Source organism: Eleutherodactylus coqui, chromosome 1, assembly GCF_035609145.1.
Source record: "Eleutherodactylus coqui strain aEleCoq1 chromosome 1, aEleCoq1.hap1, whole genome shotgun sequence".
Lineage (NCBI taxonomy): Eukaryota > Metazoa > Chordata > Amphibia > Anura > Eleutherodactylidae > Eleutherodactylus > Eleutherodactylus coqui.
In genome coordinates, this window is record NC_089837.1 from 297,387,609 (window position 1) to 297,411,314 (window position 23,706).

The window sequence follows — 23,706 nt, forward strand, 5'->3', positions numbered from 1 at the left end:
CGCATGCTTCAGGAGATCATTTGCGCTATGAATGAGGTTGATTTGCATACGTATCGGTGTATTGTAATGGACTTCTTGCGCATGCAGGGTATCTTCATTTGCACTTAGCAAATGAACACACCCTGATTTAAATGGCTATTTAGCCTAATGAGGTCTAGATGTTGAATTAGCACATAGACTTCTACGGACACCTCTGCTGCTAAATGCGCATTGAAATGTGCATGTTCTATTTTTTTGTATGCTTAAAATTGGCAAATGAGAATGAACCCATTCAGCTTCAGCTTTCCATTTCTGTCTCCATGTCTTCTCCATCCCATTCTCTTCTCCTTGCATGTTGTCCTCTTGTAGAGTCTAATCCTTTCCCTGTTTTCATCCTCCCATTCTAGAATGTTTGCCCTTTTTTCCCCTTCTTTTGCCCAGAATCTCTTCCTTGCTGTTTGCTGCCATGTCTTCTCCTTCCTTTCATCCTCTAGTATCTTTTTTCTCCTATCCTCTTTTCCACCAAATGAAGTAATGCAAATTCCTAAAAGTTAGAATAAAGTAATCATGATCAGAGGAGATATAAGTTGTTTAGTTGCTTGTTAGACTTTTATTTGAAAGAAATAAAAAAAAAACCTATAGGAAAATCAGTGAGTGAGCAGATGGGGCCTTCATGGCTGCGAAGCAAGTTCACTGTGTTCCAGAGAGATTAGAGAACATAAAAACAGTTACATTTTTTATTTGCACAGAAAACACAAAGTGAAAAAATACTGAACTTCCAGACAATTTGATTAGATGAATATGATTTGCTCTGCGTTGCTTGCAGTGTGAAGGACATAAGTGACCAGTAATGAGCAGTAAAAGAACACAATGATTGATAATAACTCTGCTTTGCAGGAATGTTCCCAGAGAGCTAATAACGGTCGCTTCTCCCTGCGTGATCTACTGATGGTGCCGATGCAGCGAGTTTTGAAATATCACCTATTGTTACAGGTAATTTTGTCTTACAAAGATGCTTAATTGCACACTTATATCTGACTTCTCATACCCTTCTTTTATGTCTGTCAAGGAGCTGGTAAAACACACTATGGAAACAACAGAGAAAGAGAATCTGAAGCAAGCTCTAGATGCAATGAGGGTGAGTGTGACAGGCAAGGTGATCCCATTGAATACTCATATACAAAGATAAAAGTACAGCCATGACTAGCTTTGCCGCGTTTTACACGTTGAGGATTCTGGGTGTTAGGAATGTCCCATGAAGACAACCCCTTTCACATTTCGTATTGGCTGCTCTATGAGCCAGTCCAAAAAAGAGCAGCTCTCAGGCAGATCCAGCCTGTCGTTATGGTATGTATTACACCGTTGGCTATTCATTTGATTGGCTGGCTACTGCAAGGAAATCTATGATTGTTTGCAGCTTGGAAATAACCTTAAATTAAAAAATGGGTTTCGTTTAGCAGAGCTTAGAATAAACTTCTGAACAACAAGAACAAACTTTGGTGTAAACAATAGCTTTTATCATCCTGGTTATATACTCACAGACAGCTACTCATATACTGTATATAAGAATAACTAACTACTGTGCAGGGACATATAACTGTCCTGCATGTCTGTAACATTTATAACAGCCTTCTTTATTTCTGCATACATAACAGTCATTGGACACGGTCTTTGCAATAGAGTCAGCAGAAGTACCACATCCTATATGATCCACAAATAAAGTGTTTAGCATCTCACATTTAAAGTTCAGTTAATTAAAGGGCCACTCCATCGAAACCCTATTTTTCCATCTCTGTGTCCCTTACCTGTTTGCCTATCACACAGTGAAAGTCTCCTATGTGTATTGCAGCCACTTCCTGCAGTGCAGCCCGTTATCAGCCACCATGTTGATACTGGAAGATTTTGCTTTTACTTGCACATCTATCCCATGATCCATCAGCATAGCTATAGCTATACCATTTCTGGTTGCAAGGGGAGACAGTTTAATTATCACTAGCCCCCTTAGTCTTCTGAATAAGCTACAGCCTATTAGTATGCAGTCAGGAGGATGAGCTGTGATTTCCTCTAGCATAGCTGTGTGTTCATCATCACTAACTGTGACAGGAATGACTGCGCCCCTCTGCAGCAAGGTCCTGTCCAACAGCATCAGACCGGCTAAGAAATTGATTAGAAAATAAATATATAACCCCCCAAGTAGATCTGAGCTGGTGAAAACTGAGATCACATGACCAGGTAAAAGAGGCCAAGAGTTTTGGACGTAAAAAACCAAGGTAACACTAGCTCACTTACATATACTAGGAGGATAGCTACATAATGAATGAATTAAAAAATTAGTGGCCCTTTAAAAAGTTCTTAAAATGATAATGTTCCCCAAAATGAAAATAAAATGTCATTTATTATGTCATTTGTCATTAAAAAACTACCTATTGTTTAAATTACATTTTCATGCTTAACATATATTTAAGAATTTTTGGTAATTTTATTTATATATATATATATATATATATATATATATATATATATATATATATATATAATTTTTTAAAATTTTATTTTACTGAAGTCCTGTAGTTTTCGCCCCTTGGCCACATAGGATGACTCTTGCTGTTCTACAGAGAGAACTTTTCAGTAGTTGTTAGCACAAGCAGGGTTACAATAAAAGGTCACGCTTATATATTACAACCCTTCCTGGGCTGGAGCTTATTCAGAAGACTAAAGGCACTAGTGATAATTAAACTGTCTCCCCCTGCAGAAATGGGATTATATATATATATATATATATATATATATATATATATATATATACACACACTCATACAGGATTCATTGTTCACATTAGGTGATGGTCACAGCTTATCTTCTATGTTTCCCTTCACAAAGACCTCTGCATATGTCACAGAATATGCCTAGAACAGTCCTCCTACAGAAGTCAATGAGAATCTTGTTCCTATGATCAGTGGCTGCTGTAAAGCTTATATCTAAATGCTGTTAATTGCAGTTTGGGCAAGATGGCCGCCCCATAATCATGTACAGAAAATAACGTAAAAAGTCTACAATCAGAAAATAATAACGGATTGGAAAATCAGAACACATGTCAGTATCTGGTTTAAATTAGTTAAAATATAGATTGATAACTTCCCTTTCAACCATTTATATGACTACATGTACTGTTCCTTCTTATCCCAATTTAAATTGTATGCTGCTAATTGGATCATTTGCTCATGTATTTCAGATCTACATATAATAATATAAGAGCGATTTTAACGAGTTAACTGCTTTGGCAGTGATTGTCGTGTTCTAAGGACACAAAATAAATATAAATTGATAATAAATAAAGTAAATGCATTTTTGTTGTTCCACAGGATTTGGCACAATGTGTAAATGAAGTAAAGAGGGATAATGAGACAATTAAGCAAATCACCAACTTCCAGTGTTCCATTGAAAATCTGGTATATTCTTATTATGATTACATTGTATTAGGGGAACTGGCAATGTGTAGTTGAAAAATAAGGACATAATATTACAAGAAGGAGATAACAAACATTTTCTAAACTTTGTACAAATATAGTGATCACACTTTTACACTATTTGATGAAGTTTATTAGTTTAAATCAAAGTGAAACCCTTATGTGTGAGTGTGACCTGAGACGTAACGGGGTTGTGCCAAGAAGCACAACCCCTGTGAGAATGTGGGGCTCAGGGTGATTAGCTGATCTCCCTTATAAGTCCTGCTCTCAGCACTCCCGGCAAATAGCTGAGTATGCCAGGAGAAGCTGCGGGCAGCCTGACATTTCTGATGCAGAGAAATGTAGAATTACAGGATAGTCATTTACATGAATGGCTGAGCTGTAATAACAGCAGCAGAAGGTCAGCCAGGATGGCACTGTTCTTACTGGGCAACATTTAAGTTTTGGGTCATAAAAAGAGGTCAGGAGCGATGGAACCTGCTCTATGACATTCTTGGCACAACCCCTTTAATTCACACTTGTAAATTTTAGTCAGTATTTTGCATCAGTAGTATTCAACAAAAGTCAGAAGTGGTTCCATAACATGGAAGATGTACAAATCTTTTCATAAAACCTTATACAGGTAGTCATAATACTGGCAGATTTTAGCATCCATATCCCATCCAGAAGTTGTTGGTTTTGGTTTACAGATACTGATACAAATATCCAAATGTAGATAAGACCTAAGAATATTCCTGAGACTTGTATGTCCGTCGAGAAATCAGGGATAATCCATTAATGTGTATGTAGCTATATCTGTACTTGCAGCCCTAAGGCCGCGTCTGCTTTAAAGGACTTTTAAATACATTATAAACATGTATAGTCATGAAATAGTAAAGCTGTCACTTTGTACTATGAATCTCACCTCCATTGTGTAGTGCTCGCTGAATGCTACCTGCAACCGTACAATGAATGTTTTCATTCTCGTTGCCATGGCTATGTTCAGGGTTATTTCTATTTTTCTGCTGTGTGTTAAAAAGAAAAAATGCTTCTCTGGTTGGATGCTGCTGCTAGTTTGTTCCGGAGGAAAAGCACAAACTCTTGATTAAAAAAAAAACTGGCAAAAATATATAATAAACTGCGTTTAAATTGAAAGAATAGATGTTACACGTTTCACATCCCACTGTATATCATCGTGTCTTATACAGTTATACGTAACTCTCTTCTGCATTTGTAGTTACTTTTATTGACTTTTTTGTATATGAACAACTTCTGCAAGCTTTCTAAATGTGTATTTGCATGTGTAGATATACATATATGACCCTGGATGTAGCTAACTGGACATCATGACCTTAAATGTATTTGATTCCAAGTGTCGTCTTATGTGCTCTCATATGACATATTCATATAGATTGTTCCTTAATCTGACCTCGTTAATGCCTTTAGAATGAGTCTCTTGCTCAGTATGGAAGACCAAAAACCGATGGGGAGCTGAAAATCATTACTGCAGAGAAGAAGTCAAAACTGGACAGGTAAAATAAAAACCTTCCTGTGACAGGTTCAAAAAGGCCAATGGCCTACATTATCTTCTTAGGGCTCATTTACACAAGAGTATATACGCTATGTATTACACGTGACATGTCCTATCTTTGTGTGTATTATGCACTGTAAGAGCCCAATGTAATCAATACGTAAATACACATTTTTTTCACATGTGTAAATACACTGTATATTTGCGCATTAAAAAAAAGACTTCCTACAGGCAGGAGGACGCAGAACTACAGTGTATTCCGGTCTGTGAGCACGCTGCGTATCATGCTGTGTGAATGCACCATTTTGCTGTATGTAAAATAAATTGTAGCATATTATACCACGTTTTGAATTTATCATCCTGATAGGTATGTTTTCTTCTGCATTTTTTTTTTACACAAAATAAAATGTAGCAGGCAAAGCTGATCATTAGATTCCAGTAACATTAGTATGAGCTTGCCGTTGTGTTTGAGATACCTTTTATATAAGTGGACATATAAAGGAACCTATGCGATCATTTGCCACACATTGGTTCAGGAGTTCATAATGCAGGCCAGGCTCACATGACTGTATGCTAATTGCATATTACCCATAAGGTTTTTGTGCACATAATATACAGTAGCAATCTCCCATACACTCCTGTGTTGCCGCTCACATGAGCCGTGCAGAAAACAATTGCAGCATATTCTATCTTGGTGCATATACATGCCAAGAAAGTGCATTGGGATTGGTGGCACGCAGCAAGTATGCATGTCATTACGTACTTGCAGTGTGCTTGTGCGTGTCTCCGTCGCGCAGCTAATTACGACTGTGTGAATCCAGCTAAAGACATAATAAATAAATTAAAACACAATGTTTGCAAAATAATGATTTCTCCAAGTGAGCATTCACATATCATTTGTCACTATATTGTGGGATTCTGTCAGGAGGTTCCATCACAAGAACTGAAAACAGTATTGTGACGGAACCCCCGAAAGGACACAAACTGTCATTAGTAAAACGGACAACACTTGTGTGTCAATTTTGACAAGGGTTCTGCTTGTTTCTATTATCTATGTATATAAAGGTGAAAGCCCTCACTGACTGACAGTGAGTGACAGCAGGGTGGCCCCAGGCCTAGGCGGGGTTTGGGGTCATCAAGTCTTTCCATGAGGTTAACAAGGAAGGATTCATGATTAGAGATGAGCGAGTATACTCGCTAAGGCTAACTACTCGAGCGAGTAGTGCCTTAGCCGAGTATCCTCCCGCTCGTCTGTAAAGATTCGGCTGCCGGCACGGGTGACAGGTGAGTTGTGGTGGTGAGCAGGGGTGAGCGGGGGGGAAGAGAGGGAGAGAAAGATCTCCCCTCCATTCCTCCCTGCTCTCCCCTGCCGCTCCCCGCCCCCTGCCGGCCCTCGAATCTTTAGAGACGAGTGGGAGGATACTCGGCTAAGGCACTACTCTCTCGAGTCGTTAGCCTTAGCGAGTATACTCGCTCATCTCTATTCATGATGTATCTGTGGGAATACATTTTCTCCAGGTGGAATGTTTGATTGACTGAGTTTATGACCTCTGAAGTGGAAGGAGCCCCAGTCAATTTCCATTGTCTAGCAATCATTAACCAGGATGCTAAAATAGTGAGGACTGAGTAAAGAGGGGACAGCCTACTAGTGTTTAGAAAACAAAGAGCCAGTGCCGGATCCAGGGACACAAATTGGCGTGTTACAGAATAAATGAGATCGAAGACCGCATTCCAGAAGAAAAGGATAACTGGGCATGACCACCACATGTTTAAATATGTACCCTTCACCCCACACCCTCTCCTACACATCTCAGAAACATCTCTAATTCTATATTCATTCTAGCAAGCCACATCACCACATCGGCGTCCGGTACCAACGTAGGAATATTTTCTGTGAGGATTCCCAATGAGTTATACCCGTAGAATAACGTACTTAACTATACTGTACTGCAAATATAACAGAAGTGAACAGAATCCCTGTCAGACAGATACCAAGGCAATGTCCATTTGACTAATGACAGTGAATGATACCATTCGTTTCCATTGACAGGTTCCATCATAATACTATTTTAAGCACCTGTGATGGAATGCACAGACGGAATCCCACAAACTAATGGAAAATGCTGTGGAAATGCTCCCTAAATGTTGGAAAAAAAAGTGACTAATGTTTCTTTAATCAGTAGTGTTGTTCACTTAGGCTCATATCTTTCCTTGCCCGATGCATTCTATGTGCTTTACAGGTATGCTTTCCTCCTGGACCAGGCATTGCTTATCTGTAAAAGGAAGGGAGACACATATGACCTGAAAGAATTCATTAGGCTTCGAAATTATCAAATCCGGGATGATTCTTCTGGAGAACGAGATAATAAAAAGGTATTCTCAGTTACATCCTCCAATAAATTCAGAATTACTGAGCTACCGGATGCAACAGACTAAAAAGCTGCTGAAAGAGAAATAAATGCGAAGTGATATTTTTATGAGTCCGCATTAATGTATAGCTATAAGGAGGCACTGGGAATTCCTCAACTAAAATCAGATAAGCCGCGAGACATTCTCAGGCTGGCAGAAGTGTGTCGGTCATTTGGAGTCCCCATCAGAGTTGCCAACCTGATATTGTATTTTGTTGCTGAAAAACATAAAGAAGCAGAATTTTAGTGTGTGCAAATTAGAAAACCATAATAAATCATAAAGATTACATAAGTGATACATGTCTACAATACAAGTGGCGTTATGGATTATGCAGGAATTTATGGACAGTTGGCAACCCTGGGCGCGATGAAGTCACAACCGCATCTAATATAATTGACTACGCAGATCAGAATAGTGTTAATGGGTTTGAGCATCTATTCATTCATCATACAAGCTTTGTTTGAATATCAGTTCTAGCCTTTACCTTTACCGTCCATCTATACCATACATTCATTCATATCCCTTCTTATCACCCTATCTGGCAGTGGTCACACATGTTCTTTCTGATTGATACCCGTGGATCTCATGGATATGAACTTTTCTTTAAGACTCGGGAACTTAAGAAGAAATGGATGGAACAATTTGAAATGGCTTTGTGAGTGATTGAAATATAAATTTCTATATTACTCAGAATGGATGGGTTTTACATAGTAAATAAAATAAATCTTGTTATTTGTATAGCGCCAACCTATTTTCAGCGCTTTCAGGTCATTTATTTATCACCCCACACCCCAGCAAGCTAGGTACTCCTTTTACTGACCTTGGAAGGATGGAAGGCTGAGTCAACCTTGAGCCGGTTACCTGAACTGGCAACCTTCCGGTCGTGAGTGAGAGCTTAGGACTGTATTTCTACTGCCTTAACACATAGTAAATGCTTCACTTCATTAATTCTCATACATGTTCTCAATTGTATGGATGGCCTGCAGAGTACACTAAACAATATCACTAGTATACAATATCATATATGCAGAGCTGATACTTTTATATTGCATTATTTTTCACAGATCCAATATTTACCCAGAAGATGCACGTGCAAATGGACATGATTTCCAAATGTATTCATTTGAGAACACAGCTACCTGCAAAGCCTGTGAAATGCTGCTAAGGTAGGAATACTTTTATGTCTCATAGTAAACAGTTTGTTATATTAGCATAGTGCTCAGAATCTAATCTTGTATTTGCATATCTGGCCCCATAGGGGCTTGTTCTTTCAGGGATACAGATGTGTCAACTGTCGAGTTCCAGCTCATAAGGAATGCTTGGGAAGAGTGCCATGCTGTGGGAGGCAAGGTAAGGCACTAATTATGGAATATGAAGACTCCTATAACACAAGCAGGAAAGGGAACTGAGATTTTAGGAGTCTGCCAAGAGTTTACAAAGATTTAAGGAGGACATGTCAACTTGTGAACAAAGTAAGCTGGCATCATGCCTTTACTGCTTTTCGTACCCTGTACAATGTACAGTGTATCAGAAGTCTCTCTTATAACATGCTATGCACCTCTCTGTGTTGAGGACAGATGTTACGCTTGTTTCCATTTACCTAGCAGGAAGCAGAGACTTTGAAAAAAAATAATGCATTGAAGCAAAGCATGGGAAAAGTTTTAATTATACAAATTTTTCATTATACAACAATTAAGCTTTGCATAAAACTGGAAAATCCATTTACGCTAGAAACTACTCTGTCTATTTTCATCAATGTGGAAGTGTTACTCTTAAACAGGAAATATCAAATGTGCAAAATATTATGTCGAAATGCAGAATATACAAATAATTGTAAAGTTAAGCTGTAAAACTGTAATTCAGCTAAATCTATAAATGTGCATATTTCTGATATTGCTGTTGATAACAGGCAATTGAGTGATTTAGGAAATATTTTGATTGCACAATTGTCATAAAGATATGGTTCAATTCTATTTTTTAACTAGTATGATTAACAATAACGCATGTTCTGAACATTTTTTTTCAGATGCTGTCTCTGCCCAGAAAAAGGTACAGTATATCCAGTAGGCTGTAACAAGCAATCCATCCTATGCATTCTGCGTCAATTCTTGCTAAATCCAGGATCAGTTTTACGGAAAATAGAAAATGGTCTGTACCATATAGTTGAAAGTAGAAGTTAAAGATATTTACACTGTCCTCCCAGCAGTCAGGGATGGTACTTGCTGTAGCTGGTCATATGACGTTGTGCTGATGCATCATGAGATTGACAGCATAGCATAGAGGATGAGAAAGCAAGGATAAATCTAACAATCATGGTGGTATCCGATAAGTATCAGACAGGAGGCTGCACTGCATGGATGTAAGTGTAATATACAGTACATAGAAGATTTACAGAATGGTTAGGGGGAAGTAATGGAAAAATGTGTTTTCGCTGGAGTGGCTCTTAAGGTGAATATAACTGCATTGCAAATGGTTCTAGGCTAACTGGTCTTGGGTGAGTGGTAATAAATATATATTAGGAGTAAATTAGAAGAAGTGAGGAAAGAGAAGGAAGAAAGAAATGGGATTGCTTAAAATTACAATAGCTAAAGTGCTGTAATACTCATCTATATATAGAATAGTGTATTGAAGGAATGCCAATACTTATATCTGGTAATGTCATTTTCAGCAGAAACCTGGTCGTGGGACATCAAATAAAAGGACAGAGACAGGTATGTGCACTCCACAGACAGAATTTATACAAATTTAGGATACGTGGCATAAGCACCATAGAAGGTGGATTCATTACTAAAGATGAGCGAGCATACTCGATAAGGCAAACTACTTGAGCGAGTAGTGCCTTATTCGAGTACCTGCCGCTCGTCTTTAAAGATTCGGCTGGAGGGGGGGGGGGAGAGGGAGAGAGATCTCCCCTCTGTTCCTCCCCGCTCTCCCCCGCCACTCCCCGCCCCCGGCCGGCACCCGAATCTTTAGAGACGAGCGGGCAGGTACTCGAATAAGGCACTACTCGCTCGAGTAGTTTGCCTTATCGAGTATGCTTGCTCATCTCTATTCATTACTCTATTATAAGCTTGCTCTGATGAGCTGATGAACCAACCTAAATTCCACTTAGACCTCTAAACCTGATAATATATGTCTTTTTTTTGTCAGGCCTTACAAAAATGGAAACTTGTCACGACTATGTGGGAATTCCTCCACCACCTATTGCTTTTGGTCCACCACTGCAAATGCACAAGGGAGATGTCATAGAACTGACAAAGGCAGAAGCTGAGCAAAACTGGTGGGAGGTAAATGGTCTTATGTTTATACTTCATCTTGTGTCATCCTTGTGATTTTACATCACATGTATTTTACTTTATAACCATGTGTGTCTATACTGTCCGAGGCAAGACAGCTTTTTATTGGCAGGACTTTACCTGCATCATTTAAATGCTTTCCAGTTCATGGTATTATTGCTGTGTGTTACATAGGAAAATGTGGTCTTTCTAACTTTAGCCTCATCTACACTAATTTTTATTGCTCCATAACATCTTTCCATATAATGCGGGGTTTACTAGTACAGATAATTATAATTAGTATGATTTCACCAGGAATTTAGCACTATTCACTAAATTTGAAGACTTATAGGGATGTTATAAGAAAAATAGAAAAGATCAGATAAGGCTATGTTCATATCTGCGTTGGAGACTCTTTTGAAGATTCCATCAAATTATTTTTGAATCAAACAGTTTTTCTTGAGTTTTTTTTTTGCAATAAAATACAAAATACCACACAACAAACTTCATAACGAAGCATGACCAACACCCTCCTTCCCTGGACAGCCAACACACATTATAATATAAATCCACAATTCCGCAGTTAGTAAAGGTATCGTACTGTGAGAAACCCACCCATTACTATGGTGCATGAAATGAAATAGATACAGAGGATTCTGATATATATGTATAAAGCCAGATAAATAATAACTAACAAGAAAACAAAAGATATCTACTGAAGCCATGGTGAAATGTTATTTCTATACTGTCAGGTCCAATTACCATCCCATTACCCAATATCTGGTGAGCACTGGGAAAGCTAAACCTGTATAATCTATCCACTGAGCCCATTGTTTGTCAAACCTCTCTTCATTGCCATAGTCCATCAAATTTGATGGAAAGTAATCCTGCTTGTAGTGATCTTTTTTTCTCCAGTCAAAACACTGGACACATCTGGGAACTTAAAGGGCCCTGTTGTAAGTCAATGGGATTCGTTGGGTATGAATTTAGCACTGCATTGTGGTTTCCAGTAAAACTTATGTGAACAGAGCCAATGCAGTACACACAGTAACTGCCTAAACCTATCTCAGTTGGACTGTTTTTTTTCCCCATTGATAGGCAATACTACTCATAGTGGCCTACTGAGCTTTGCGTGTCATGTCCATGCAAGCTATTCCCACTGTTCTTATACTAGTTACTGGTCATGCTGTAATTCCTTCGGTCACAAGCACTGTATAAAACATTCTTTACTTCCACTTTCCTACACAATTTTCTTTCTACTCATTAGAAAAGTGCTTAGAAGGTAAATAAACGCACCAACTTGAGGCACATACCTTTACATGGGGCAAATATCACCCGAATAATCGCTGGAAACAGCGAAGTAGGGCAATAGTGACCCCAGGTACATGCTGTCAACCACAAGGCACTGAGCAGCAAATCGCTGATTTGGCAGAGTTGCTTGATTTTTAGCTTACCTAAAAACCATGCGACTGTTGGGTCGTGTAAGCAGGAGTCACTCAATCTTTAAGCGATTGCCTTTTTACTGTGAACGGAGGTGGGTGGCCGGAAGAGATCCCCTGAGCACTCCATCTCCTTACGCAGAACGACTAATGCGCATGTGTAAAAGCACAGGAGTGACAGCTGATGGGATGGCTGCAGGGCGTATAAGCAGTCATCCCATGTAAAGGAACCTTTTATATATTATTCCACTTTCCAAATTAGAAAGGGCGCATAATGTCAAAAAACTCTAGTGCAGCCTCAGGCTTTGGACATGTAAGCTCAAGAAAAGAGCTTAGAAATGGTGATTAAAAGGTAAACCTTTCTTTATGAGAAAAAGCCGGGTTCTATCTTGCTACAATGTGCAGCTGTAGTTGACATGTGGCATCTAACGTATTCATTTTTTTGTTAGGGACGAAATACATCAACAAATGAAATTGGTTTCTTCCCTTGCAGCCTGGTGAAGCCTTATATATATGTAAGTGGTATAGTTATGTATAATGTGACTCTTCATATTGTGAATGTGCCATGTATAATTGCTGATAACATTGGGCTTACTATGAATATATCTTCATCTAAACCCTGGTCGGACCCTACACTGCATAATAAATGCAGAAACAAATAGTAATAGAAATGGGATAAATTGGCTTTGTTCATCTGGAAAGTTGGCTAATTTAGGTAACTTTAATACATTTCTTACGTTTTCTCTCTTTTTTTCCCCCACACAGCTTCTTTTCGTATTTATTTATTATCTGTAATTTAATACTCAATTTCAACTCTTTATTCACAGAATCCGGTAACTGATCTTTCATCTTCTATCTGGTAAGTGCAGTGATTTTTAATCATTTAACCCTCTGGTAACAAAATACAAATATAGAAATGCAGCCATAGCGCTATAATGCAAGCTAAAGGTACCTTTACACGGTACGACTGTTGGGTACATAAGCGCTCAACAGCTGTACCAGCAAGTTTCCCTCCCGTGTTTTACATATGAGCAATATTTGTTCAAGCGAATGGAGGCAGAGTGGCCGGGATTGTTCTAGCCCACCGCCTTCGTTCACTTTACACAGGCAGTCGCTCATATACTGAGTGACTCCTGTTTACACTTAGTGAGATGCTGCTCAGTAGTCATTCTCCTTCAGTGACTGGCAATAACTGAGCGACTTCTTGCTCAATGCCCATATGTTCACGGGTCAACAGTTGCCCAAAATCGCTAATTTGAATGATTATTCAGAAGACTATCGGTCCATGTAAAGGTACCTTAATACTGCCCTGTTGACCTTGCAATCTCTTTTGGTGGTCAAATAAGCACTCACAAAGATTCTGTGAGAACATTAAAGGCTCTAAACTTTTTTGACTGTTTTGTTGTTCAAAAGGTTTTTATTGGAACAGAGGGTAAACAATACACATTTCAAGATGCTTTTCATATTTTGATGCATTACAGATATATATGAACTTTAAGGTGCATCCGCTTTCCGGCTCCCCCTCTCTCCTCCATGGAGCCTACCAGTGATCTCTCTCTGTCTCTTTTTTTCTTTTAAAGTGAAAACTCCGTCCCCCTTCGTGTTAGGGGTCCAGGAGGAGGTGGGAGACAAACAAACAAACAAAACAGAAAAATATATAACCAAAAATAGTGCTCCGAGGAGCGAGATAGTGGGTTGGAAGGGGTTGGGCGGGAGGGGAAGGGGGGGAAGGGGGTGTGGGCTGCTAGAAGCTAAGGTTATAACATCGCCGTTTCATATTTCAGTTGTCGTGCTATGTGCTTCCTGACCGGGGATCGGGTTTCTAATGAGACGCGTCTCCTCCCTTCTGTTCCAGGAGCTGGCCATCTCACCCCACATCCTGTGGTTCAATATTTGTGTGTTGTCTACCCGTAACCACCCGTGATCGGGTAATCCACTCCCCCATTCCGGGGGAAGACCTAAAGTCCAGCCATGGCCGCCAGGTTGCATAGAACCTCTCCACCAGGGCCTCCTCCTCCGCCCTCATTTCCTCATACCTGGCCAACGTGTTCATTGCCTCCACCCAATGGATTTTTGCCGGTCCCGTGGTGGCTCTCCAGAACCTTGGGATAATTTGCCTGACTGCCAGAATAAAGAATCCCAATAGACCTTTTCTTACATGCGCTATGGGTCCCTGGTACATAGATAACAGGGCCATCTCGGGCGTGAACACTTCATCTGCCCTACACAAATTGTTGTACAGCGACTCCATGTCTCTCCACAGTGTCGCGACCGGGGGGCAATCCCACCATATGTGTACCATGTTGCCTCTACCCCTGGAGCATCTCCAGCAAGAGGTGGAGGATTGAGGAAACATTTTGTGTACCTTTTCCGGCGTCGTGTACCAGTGTGACAGGACCTTGTAGTTTAATTCTTGTAGCCTAGAATAAACTGTACCTTTATGAGTTAGTACAAAGGACTTCTGCCAGAGGTCTGCAGGGAAACCCTTCCCCAGCTCATTCTCCCATGTTCTTACATACCCCGGGGGTTCGTCCCCCATCTCACCGTCCAGCAGTATCTTGTATAGTAGGGAAATTATGTGCTCAGGGGATTCTGGTGACATGCATAATTTCTCAAAAGGAGTGAGGGCTTTAGCTAGGTTCGACCCGGGTGTCAGGGAGTCCAGTGAGCCCCTCAGTTGCAAGTACACCATCCATGCTCCTGAAGGTGTCCGTGTCTCTGTGAAGAACTCTGTCAGGGGTTTGAGCCCCGATTGATTTGAAATGTCTCTCACTCGTGGCACTCTCGTCTCAGGGGTTAATATTAGGGATCTGTTTTGTTCTAAGGCTTTAAATTGGGGGTTGGCCAGAATTGGGGTAAGAGGCCCTGGAACCGTGACCATCCCGTTCCGCCTATTTTTTGACTGTTTTAATGTAATTGTGTAGTATGAAAGTAACAGTGTCCTGCAAGTCAAAAAAGAAATGAGGCTAAGTAATAAAGCATGTGTCTTCAAATATATTGTTAGCATAGATTTGCATGTGCCAACCTGTAGTAAGCTGGTAAGAACTACAGATTATTACTACTAAAGGCAATATGGTCAGATCCAGAGGGCACAACCTGTTCAGTTCCATGATCTCACCATAATTAGGGTGTAAAGTGTAAATTGCTACTAAAAGTAAGCTTAAGAATAAAGCTCAAAATGTAGGGCACAATTAGAAATGGTACTTCTAGTTCTTTTACTTTATTCGTCTCTCTCATCAAATGACCCAAGCAATGCGAACCTATTGAAAGATTATGAAGTGTAACATTAGAAAACTGAATCATGCCCCTTTCTGTTCAGGTATGCCGGTCCAATGGAAAGGAAAGAAGCTGAACTCCTATTGGCTAATCGATCTGATGGCACTTTTCTGGTCAGACAGAGATTAAAAGACTCTGGAGAGTTTGCAATTAGCTTAAAGTAAGGAATTAGTTCTGCAACTAATGCTTCCTATTGCTTGCTTTGTTGTGGTTGACATACTCTGACTCTTTGCTGCACATTTGTATTCTTAGGTTTAACCAGGAAATCAAACATATGAGGGTGACGGTTCAGGAGGGACTCTGGAGGCTCACTGAGAAAAAAGGCTTCAAGGGACTTTCTGTAAGAAAACTTTCCTACTCTGGTACACATATGCAGAAGGAATATGAGATTCATAGGGAATTTCATTTAGAGTGGGGGAAAATAATACTTTAAGGGTCCTGATCACCAACATTTAAAACTGTTTCCTGGGACTAAACTATTGATGACCTCTCCCTGCCACTCAGCTGACCGAAGTGGAAACAGAGGTACAGTGAGAGCCACAGCATCTTCTCAGGCACGTGTCACGTACATCGGTCACATAGCCTGAGAGCAACCCCTTCAAGTGAATGGGACCAAGCTGCAATATCAGGCACAGCTGCTGTACAATGTACTGCACTGCCCCTGGTATGGACTGACATGATAGCAGCACTCACTGAAGCACCAGTGTGATTTCAACCAGGTGATCGGCTGGCATTTGGGATGGCGGACTTTACTTTTCGGCTATTAATGATTTATCCTGAGGATGGGTTATCAATAGTATAGTGCTAGATAACCTATTTAACTATGTAAACCACAGTCACCCTTATGTTCTGGTTCCTCTAAGTATTGTAAACACTTATCCTTATTCGCCTTATAATTTAATTTAGATGCAGTTCGTCATCATGCCGGATCTATCGACTTGATAGCCCTTTCTCTTGACTCTTCATTCACCTCAGCGTCTGGCTACACATCCTTCTAGTCGCACACCTGTGCATTGAATGCAGTGTCTAGCACAGGCAAATAATACAGCCCTTTAATGCTCATTGGCTCACATGCGCAGTTGGCAGGTGAGGCCGAACAACACTAAAGGGTTGGATTCTGGGCCAGATACTGCATTAAATGCTCAGGTGTGAGGTTTTTTTTGTGTAGGAAGGGGATTGGGTTTGTCTGTTAATCAAGCAATATTACAGCGGTTTGTTGAGAAGCTCATGGTTAGGTCAGACTATTAATTACAGAAGAATGACCAGAGGACTATTCTTACCTCATTTACATACAGCACAGGAAATCTTTGGTTAGAGTGTGGAGTTAAATGTGATGGGTTAGAAATGCATATTAGATTACATGTTGTTTCATACACTGCTGTACTGCATACACTATTTTGGAGGTCAAGTGTTGGGGACAGGTTCCAAATATTGAGGGCCCTCTGGGAGATAGCACATGAAACAGTTCACATTTTAAATGAGCTCCGGCTCCAATACCTGACCCCGCTGTTATATCACCAAAATGTAATTTTATTAATTAAAACCAGATAGAAAAATGGAAAATGTTTCTCTAATGTGGTTTTATTTTCTAATTGTATAATTTTCTCTCCCACTGCCTATTCTTGACTATGGGGGGCGGCCAACTTGCCTGAGCTGCATTTAACAGCCTTTAGAAGATACAGCAGCTTCATGGGCCGTTCACACAATGCACAAGAGTTGACCCATTGACTTGTATGGGAGACTGTTCTAAGCATGTTCTGTGATCTGTGCGGAGGTCATTGTGCAGAGAGGGGAGTAGACGGGCACTGCTGATCACCTATCATAAAGGGTGGATCCTGTGATATCTACATAGAGGTGTTAGCTCTCAGTGTAATCCTGCCTGTGATGTTAGTGAGAGGACTGCTGCAAAGTCTTCCTTACAGATCAGGAAGTGACAGAATATTAGGTTCTGTGGTTAGTGTGAAAAATGCAGGATTTTAGCACTTTCAGATTGTGAACAAAATTACAAAAAAAAAAAAATCACCAAATATTTTTAAGAAATATGTTAAACACAAAAATGTGATTTATATAATAGGTCATTTTCTGATGACACTTTACCTTAAAAGAGCCACTCCAGTTATTTTTTCCCCACTCATTATGTAGCTATCTCCCTCCCAGTATATTAAAATCAGCTGGCATTATCTTGGTTAGTTATTCTTTTCTATCTGAAACTCCTGACCTCATTCTCCTCAGATGGTGATGTGCTCCTATTTGGATATACTTGGATTTATGTATTCTCAAACAGCATAATTCCTGTGTAATGATATTACATGGAGTGCACCACATATGTTTTTCAGAGGGGACACACAGACACTCTTATCAGAGTTACTGCTGATGATTAAAGGCTCCTGTCACACTGTTATAATAGAGGAGATCACAGCTCATCCTCCTGCCTGTATACTCATGGGCTGTAACTTATTTAGGTGAATGGAGACAATAATGGGAGTGTTTTCCCTGCAGCAGAGATGGTACGGTTTCTAGCTGTTCATGTAATGCAGTGCTGATGCATCATGGGATTCTTGGCACAGAATAGTGAAAGCAGAAATCTCAGCATCAAGAAGGTACCTGATAAGTATCAGACAGGAGAATCCACTGCATAGAAGTGACTGCAATATCCAGCTATTTCCAAGACCTTCAGAGTGTGACAGGCAAGGGGTGCAGAGATGGAAAAAACGTGTTTCACTAGAGCGGCCCTTTAAACAAGCCCATGGCAGCTAAAATCCCCAACACATCATGCAGGATAAGGAGTGGGCAAGGTCCAACAACCACTGGACTGTTTCTCCATTTATCCAGAGTTCAAAACCCAACTCAGGAAGCCATAAGGATGCCTGCAGCAGTCAGTGGGATGACATGAAGGACGCACAATTCTGATAGGCAGTTTCTACAGGTGGCGGACAAAAGGAAAGCCTTCAATCAAATATGCAAAGGTTTTCATGAAAGGGACATTTGTGGCATCTTACCATATTTGGAAAAACGTAAAGTGACAGAGTGGCAAGATCATCTTTTTTGATGATCAGATGAGACACACAGGAAATAAGTGGCTTCATCTCCACAAAGTTGACTAAAATGCTAGAAACCTAAACTTTTTATTACAAGTCCTTAATGTGTCCTCTTTATGGACATGCAACTGTCTACTTACTTTCAGTAGAGGTCACTTTTTACAAGCTTATGTTTGCACTCTTATTATGTCACTCTAAGGCTGGGTTCATATGGGACGGAATTGCCGTGTGGCAATTCCACCCACGGCTCCTAATTTCGTTCCCATGTGAACCCAGCCTAATGGCACAGGTAGCAAATTTTCATAATGGGACTTTATTTATTTCTACCAGGAATTAGTTGGTTTTTATCAACAAAACTCTTTAAAAGATTGCTTCAAGCTTTTGGATACAATGCTACAGTTTCCTTACAAGGAGCCAGAGAAGAAAGAAAACCTCAGGATGGGTAAAAATGATGATAGTATGTTCTGATATAATTGACACTGAAAGGGGAATTTTTTGTGTAAGGCTATGTTCACATGCTGGATTTGACAGGGCTGAAAAATCAAACTCCACCTAAAGAAACCACACCAAGCATTCTGTTTTTACGGGTGGGTTTTGCATTGGACACGTAATTTAAATACATGTCAAGAAAAAAAATCACATCCTCAAGACATGGACACTGTCTTCCATTACAAATCAATGAGACATATTGTAAGTGCGTTTTGCTGCGTAGTACACACCAAAATACACCATGTGAACATACCCTAAGGTATTATTAGAAGTGACCATGTTGCAAGATAGGCTAAAAAGTCCTGCGGAGATCTGTCTTGGTCTCACAGATCATCAATGAAGAACCGGATGGGAGTGCTCACTCTGAGAGATTCTATAAATCCCATTTATTTGAATATATAGTGCCCACACATGCAAGGCCACTTCTCCTACCATGGTCAACAGCGTAACCAACCTACATATGTTGCCCACAGTTCAGACATTCATGACAGGGGAGTAACTATAGGGGATGCAGAGGATGCGGTTGCATTCGGGCCCAGGAACCTTAGGCAGCCCATAAGGTCTCTCCTCTCCATATAGGGAGCCCAGTACTATGAATAAAGCATTATAGTTGGGGGCCCTATTACAGATTATGTGATGGGGCCCAGAAGCATTCATGACATACCTTATTAACATTCCAGAGCAAATATTGCAGACAATTTAGCCACATGAATATGTCAGAGATGCATAGTCAAAAATCCAAGAATCCTATCCCAGATAGGCCACAGCATATACAGCAAGAAATAGAGCAAACATCAATTGCAAACCTTATTTGTTGATTTCAAAAGACAGAAACCCACCGATCATTAAGATGCTTTGGATTAAATTATGCACTGTGCTATGGATCTCTCAGTCTATGTTGATTAACATGTCATAAAAGTGATTTGGAGTCATATAGTTCCCTGGCAAAAGTTCAAAAGTGAATTGATAAGGTGAAAGAAATGAACCTCTCTCTAGTGCTGGAGCAGAGGTGCCTGTTGACACATATCTAACTCGATAGTAGGGCCAAAAGATTATTAATTTGAGTCTGAACAGTTCCCTAATAAATTAATCCAAATGGGACACACAGTGGTCTAAGACGCTGGTATTCAGAATGTAGAGGAGTTTGGCAGGATCCCCCCCCCCCCCCCCCATATATGTAATATACATATGCAGAAGAGAACTCCAATGATGGACCTCTCTTCTGCATAGTGTAAGACAGATGTGACAGACCTCGACCAACGTGGGAGCTAGGCAGGGAAATCTTAGGCGTGGTTCACACGGGGTGGATTTCACGTGGTTTTTCCATTGCGGTTTTGACGCAGAAGTACTGCTTCAGTGGCAAAACCACTTCAAAGGTTCTTTTTCGCTTGTGGATTTTGGCTGCTTTTTCAGCTTAGAAAAACTGCAAGCTTTTTTACTTTGGCAGCGTATTTAGTGCGGATTTTGCTGCATTGATGGAGGCTATAGGCAAAAAAACGCTGCTGAAAATCCAAAAAAATAGACATGCTGCATATTCTAAAACAGAGCCGCAGCTACATTGCCGCAGTGCGGAAAACTCCGCCCTGTGAGAACAGCTTTTTTGGACAAACCCTTTTGCACTGCATATGCAACAGTTTTGCCACAGTGACGATATGCAACGGCAAACTGCAGCAAATCCACATAGTATGAACCCAGCCTTAATGTTGGCCGAGGTCCGATACTGGATTCGAAAGGGATAAGTTGCCCTTTCTGAGGACAGCTCAATAGTAACAGGCAATCTCTGTGTGTGGTTGCTGCTCATAAAATGTAAGTTTCTAACAAACTATTGTTCAGATACATATCACTGCAATCTGTGTGCGGGTCCCTACCTTATGCTGCCCACAGACAGCATAATAAAAGAGACAGATCCCCTTTAAAGGGTTTGTCCTGGGTTATAAAAACATGACCGTTTTCTTCCAAACACAGTGCCACCCTTGTCAATAGGTTGTGTCTGATACTGCAGCTCAGCTACCATTCATTTTAATAGAGCTGAGCTACAATTCCACACAACTTATGGAGAGAAGTGGTGCTGTTTTGGGGAGATAGCAGCCATGTTTTTATAATCCTGGACAAGCCCTTTAATTATATTCCAGTTTCCCCTTACATTATATCATATATACTTGTATCGTACATTAAGATGTGCTTCTATTATAACCTTCAACAGAACCCAGGATGAAGTATTTGGGATCAGCTCGAGCGCGTTATGACTTCTGTGCCCGGGACAGAACAGAATTGAGTCTAAAGGAAGGAGATGTTATCAGGATTCTAAATAAGAAAGGACATCAAGGATGGTGGAAAGGGGAAGTTTATGGCAAGGTAAGAAAGAAAAGTTGTTAAATAGGACCTGTCATGTGTCTACCCCCACGTAAAAATGACAGTATACAGGTATTGCTTGTGGTCCCATGACTGCTGACATTAGTTTTTAATTTCTCTATTAGTCCCTGTTATTGGCACCTGATATTGTAATTTATGAGGAAATAGACTACTGGCATCTGAATAGACCAATTGAGAAGTGGAAATTAAATAGAGCATAATCTCGGAGATGGCATACTCTAAAGCCCCATTTACACAGGACGAAAGTCCCGCAAACGATGCCTTACACTCGTCCCCATGCTACTGCACAGGATCAAGTATTGCTGGCTCGCTCACAACGCAGCCAGCAGGGGGCTGAGGCACCTGGAGGAGATTTCAGTCCTCATGCTTTGATTGCTCCTGCAGTATGACGTAATGCTATAGCATTACGTCATACTGCAATTTAACAGGCAGTCTATCAAGCCACCCCACGGGGATGGCTTGATAGGCAGTCTGGTAAGGGAGCCCTGGGGCCTTTCATTAGGCCCCCGGCTGCCATGACACCTGCACAGCTCCCCTGATCTCACCGCGGGGGGGGGGGGGGGGGGGGCGTGCAAGACCCCCGAACATCGTGCGGGGCATTTAAATGGTTAATAGCCGTGATCGGCCGAACGGCTGATAGCGGCTATTGCCCCCGGGTGTCAGCTGTTAAACAGCTGATGCCCGCACTGTATGAAGAGAGGTTGCCACGCAACCTCTCTTCATACATACCCCGCCGCTCCATGACGTACCGGTATGTCATGGAGCGGGAAGGGGTTAAAATACAGGCAGAATGCTAACTGCTAAAGTATAAAAAGCACACCAAATTCTGTATCGCTTTGTCAGAATTTTTTATTTTTTATTTTTTTTACAGATTGGTTGGTTTCCCTCAAATTATGTTGAAGATGACTTTTCTGAGTACTGTTGAGTGATGAAGACTCTGAAGAATATTCAGTTTGGACACGGACAATTCCTTATTTTTAAAACTAGTAACTTATCATAAAGACTTGTACCACTACTGGCCTCAAGCTTTTGCACAAAGTGGTTTTGAAGGCACCGCGATGTTGGTTCTCTAACAGATTTCTTAATTGTGTCCCTTAGCTAAAGTCTTACTGAGACTTCCAAGGACATTTTCAAAAGAACATATTTCAAACTAAGGTATCACCTTCATAGACTATATTGTCACATTTTGGAAATAAACTAAAGCCACAAATATGAAAACTCAACAAGGACATCCATCCTCATCTAACAATTACTCTGATAACTTAATTTATTTACCATCTGGCCTTTGTTCCTCACCGACCATCTTTTACTTGACATGAATATGTGATTGGGTATGCATTAACAAACCTTCAGTAAAATCAAAAGTCAAAAGTTTCCTTAAAGATTTTCCTGATCATGGATCTAAATAAATGCACAAAGCTGTAAATAAAGCTGCCATATTCTTCTCATAATTTACCGTCATGCTAGCATTTAGTGACTCATCGTCCACTAGAACATCATCACAATTCATTAACCCCTTACTGACCAAAACACATTTTGGAAATCTGACGTGTCACTTTAACAGAATAACCCCGTAAGGGTTTTGCATATCCAAGTGATTCTGACATTGTTTTTTTTCACCACATATTGTACTTCGTTTAGGTAGTAAAAATAGAATTTGTGTATATTTATTAAAAGTGCCAAAGTTGGAAAAATTTTGAAAAAAATGTTTTCTCATTTTCAACTGCAATATCTCAAATATGTGCAAACATACTGGACAATTTTTGGTGAGATATAAATTTCCATTTGTTTACTCTATTCTGGGCGCACATTTGAAAAAAACTTTAGTTTTTATTTTAACCATTTAGGAGACGTACAAATTTAACATTATCAACATTTTGAGGAACACTTTGTTTTGAGGAACTCCAAGCCAAGATTGCAAAGGCTCATAGGTGTAAGAATGATAGATAGCCCCGCAAATGTCGTCATTTAAAAAAAATACACATCTTAATGTAATATTAGTACTGTAGTACACATGAAAATGAGGCTTCACACCCCAAAACGGACACCTCCGTTTGTCCTGTGTTCAGAAACATACCCATTGTGGCCCTAATCTTATGTCTGTATGCACAAGGGGGCCCAAACCAATAAGGAGCAGCCAGTGCCTTTCAGAACAGACATTTTGCTTGAAAGTGATTTAGGCCCCTTTGCACACTTGTAGAGCCCTTGAGCGGCCAAAACGCGGACCCCCACAAATGACCCCATTTTGTAAACTAGACCCCTTAAACAAATTCATCTAGGGATGTACTGCGTATTTTGACCCCACAGTTTTTGAATAATTTAAGTAAAGCAGAAGGAAAAAATTATGATTTTCGTTTTTGGCAATTGTGCCATTTTAAAAACTGTTTTTTAGTACAGATGCATGCAACCCATGAATAGCAGCAACATTTCGACCCAAAGTACAGCTTGACA

The 23,706-nt window shown here is 40.3% G+C and overlaps 1 protein-coding gene across 4 annotated transcripts in view; it reads left to right on the plus strand.

The window, feature by feature from the left end:
* Positions 1-22,695, plus strand: part of VAV1 (vav guanine nucleotide exchange factor 1) — a 72,823-nt gene extending 50,128 nt beyond the window's left edge. For 2 of the 4 annotated variants that reach the window (XM_066574061.1, XM_066574070.1), the window contains 18 exons: positions 877-972; positions 1,049-1,117; positions 3,342-3,428; positions 4,872-4,957; positions 7,197-7,329; positions 7,911-8,020; positions 8,430-8,531; positions 8,624-8,715; positions 9,392-9,414; positions 10,034-10,076; positions 10,516-10,652; positions 12,529-12,594; positions 12,907-12,938; positions 15,399-15,515; positions 15,608-15,695; positions 18,724-18,850; positions 21,086-21,237; positions 22,127-22,694. In XM_066574061.1, the coding sequence (XP_066430158.1) occupies positions 877-972; positions 1,049-1,117; positions 3,342-3,428; positions 4,872-4,957; positions 7,197-7,329; positions 7,911-8,020; positions 8,430-8,531; positions 8,624-8,715; positions 9,392-9,414; positions 10,034-10,076; positions 10,516-10,652; positions 12,529-12,594; positions 12,907-12,938; positions 15,399-15,515; positions 15,608-15,695; positions 18,724-18,850; positions 21,086-21,237; positions 22,127-22,180 (1,614 nt within the window). In that variant the 3' untranslated portion in view covers positions 22,181-22,694. Of the gene's footprint in view, positions 1-876; positions 973-1,048; positions 1,118-3,341; positions 3,429-4,871; positions 4,958-7,196; positions 7,330-7,910; positions 8,021-8,429; positions 8,532-8,623; positions 8,716-9,391; positions 9,415-10,033; positions 10,077-10,515; positions 10,653-12,528; positions 12,595-12,906; positions 12,939-15,398; positions 15,516-15,607; positions 15,696-18,723; positions 18,851-21,085; positions 21,238-22,126 lie in introns of all 4 variants that reach the window. The other 2 variants (XM_066574043.1, XM_066574050.1) reach the window with 2 other exon arrangements.
* The last annotated feature ends 1,011 nt before the right edge of the window (positions 22,696-23,706 follow it).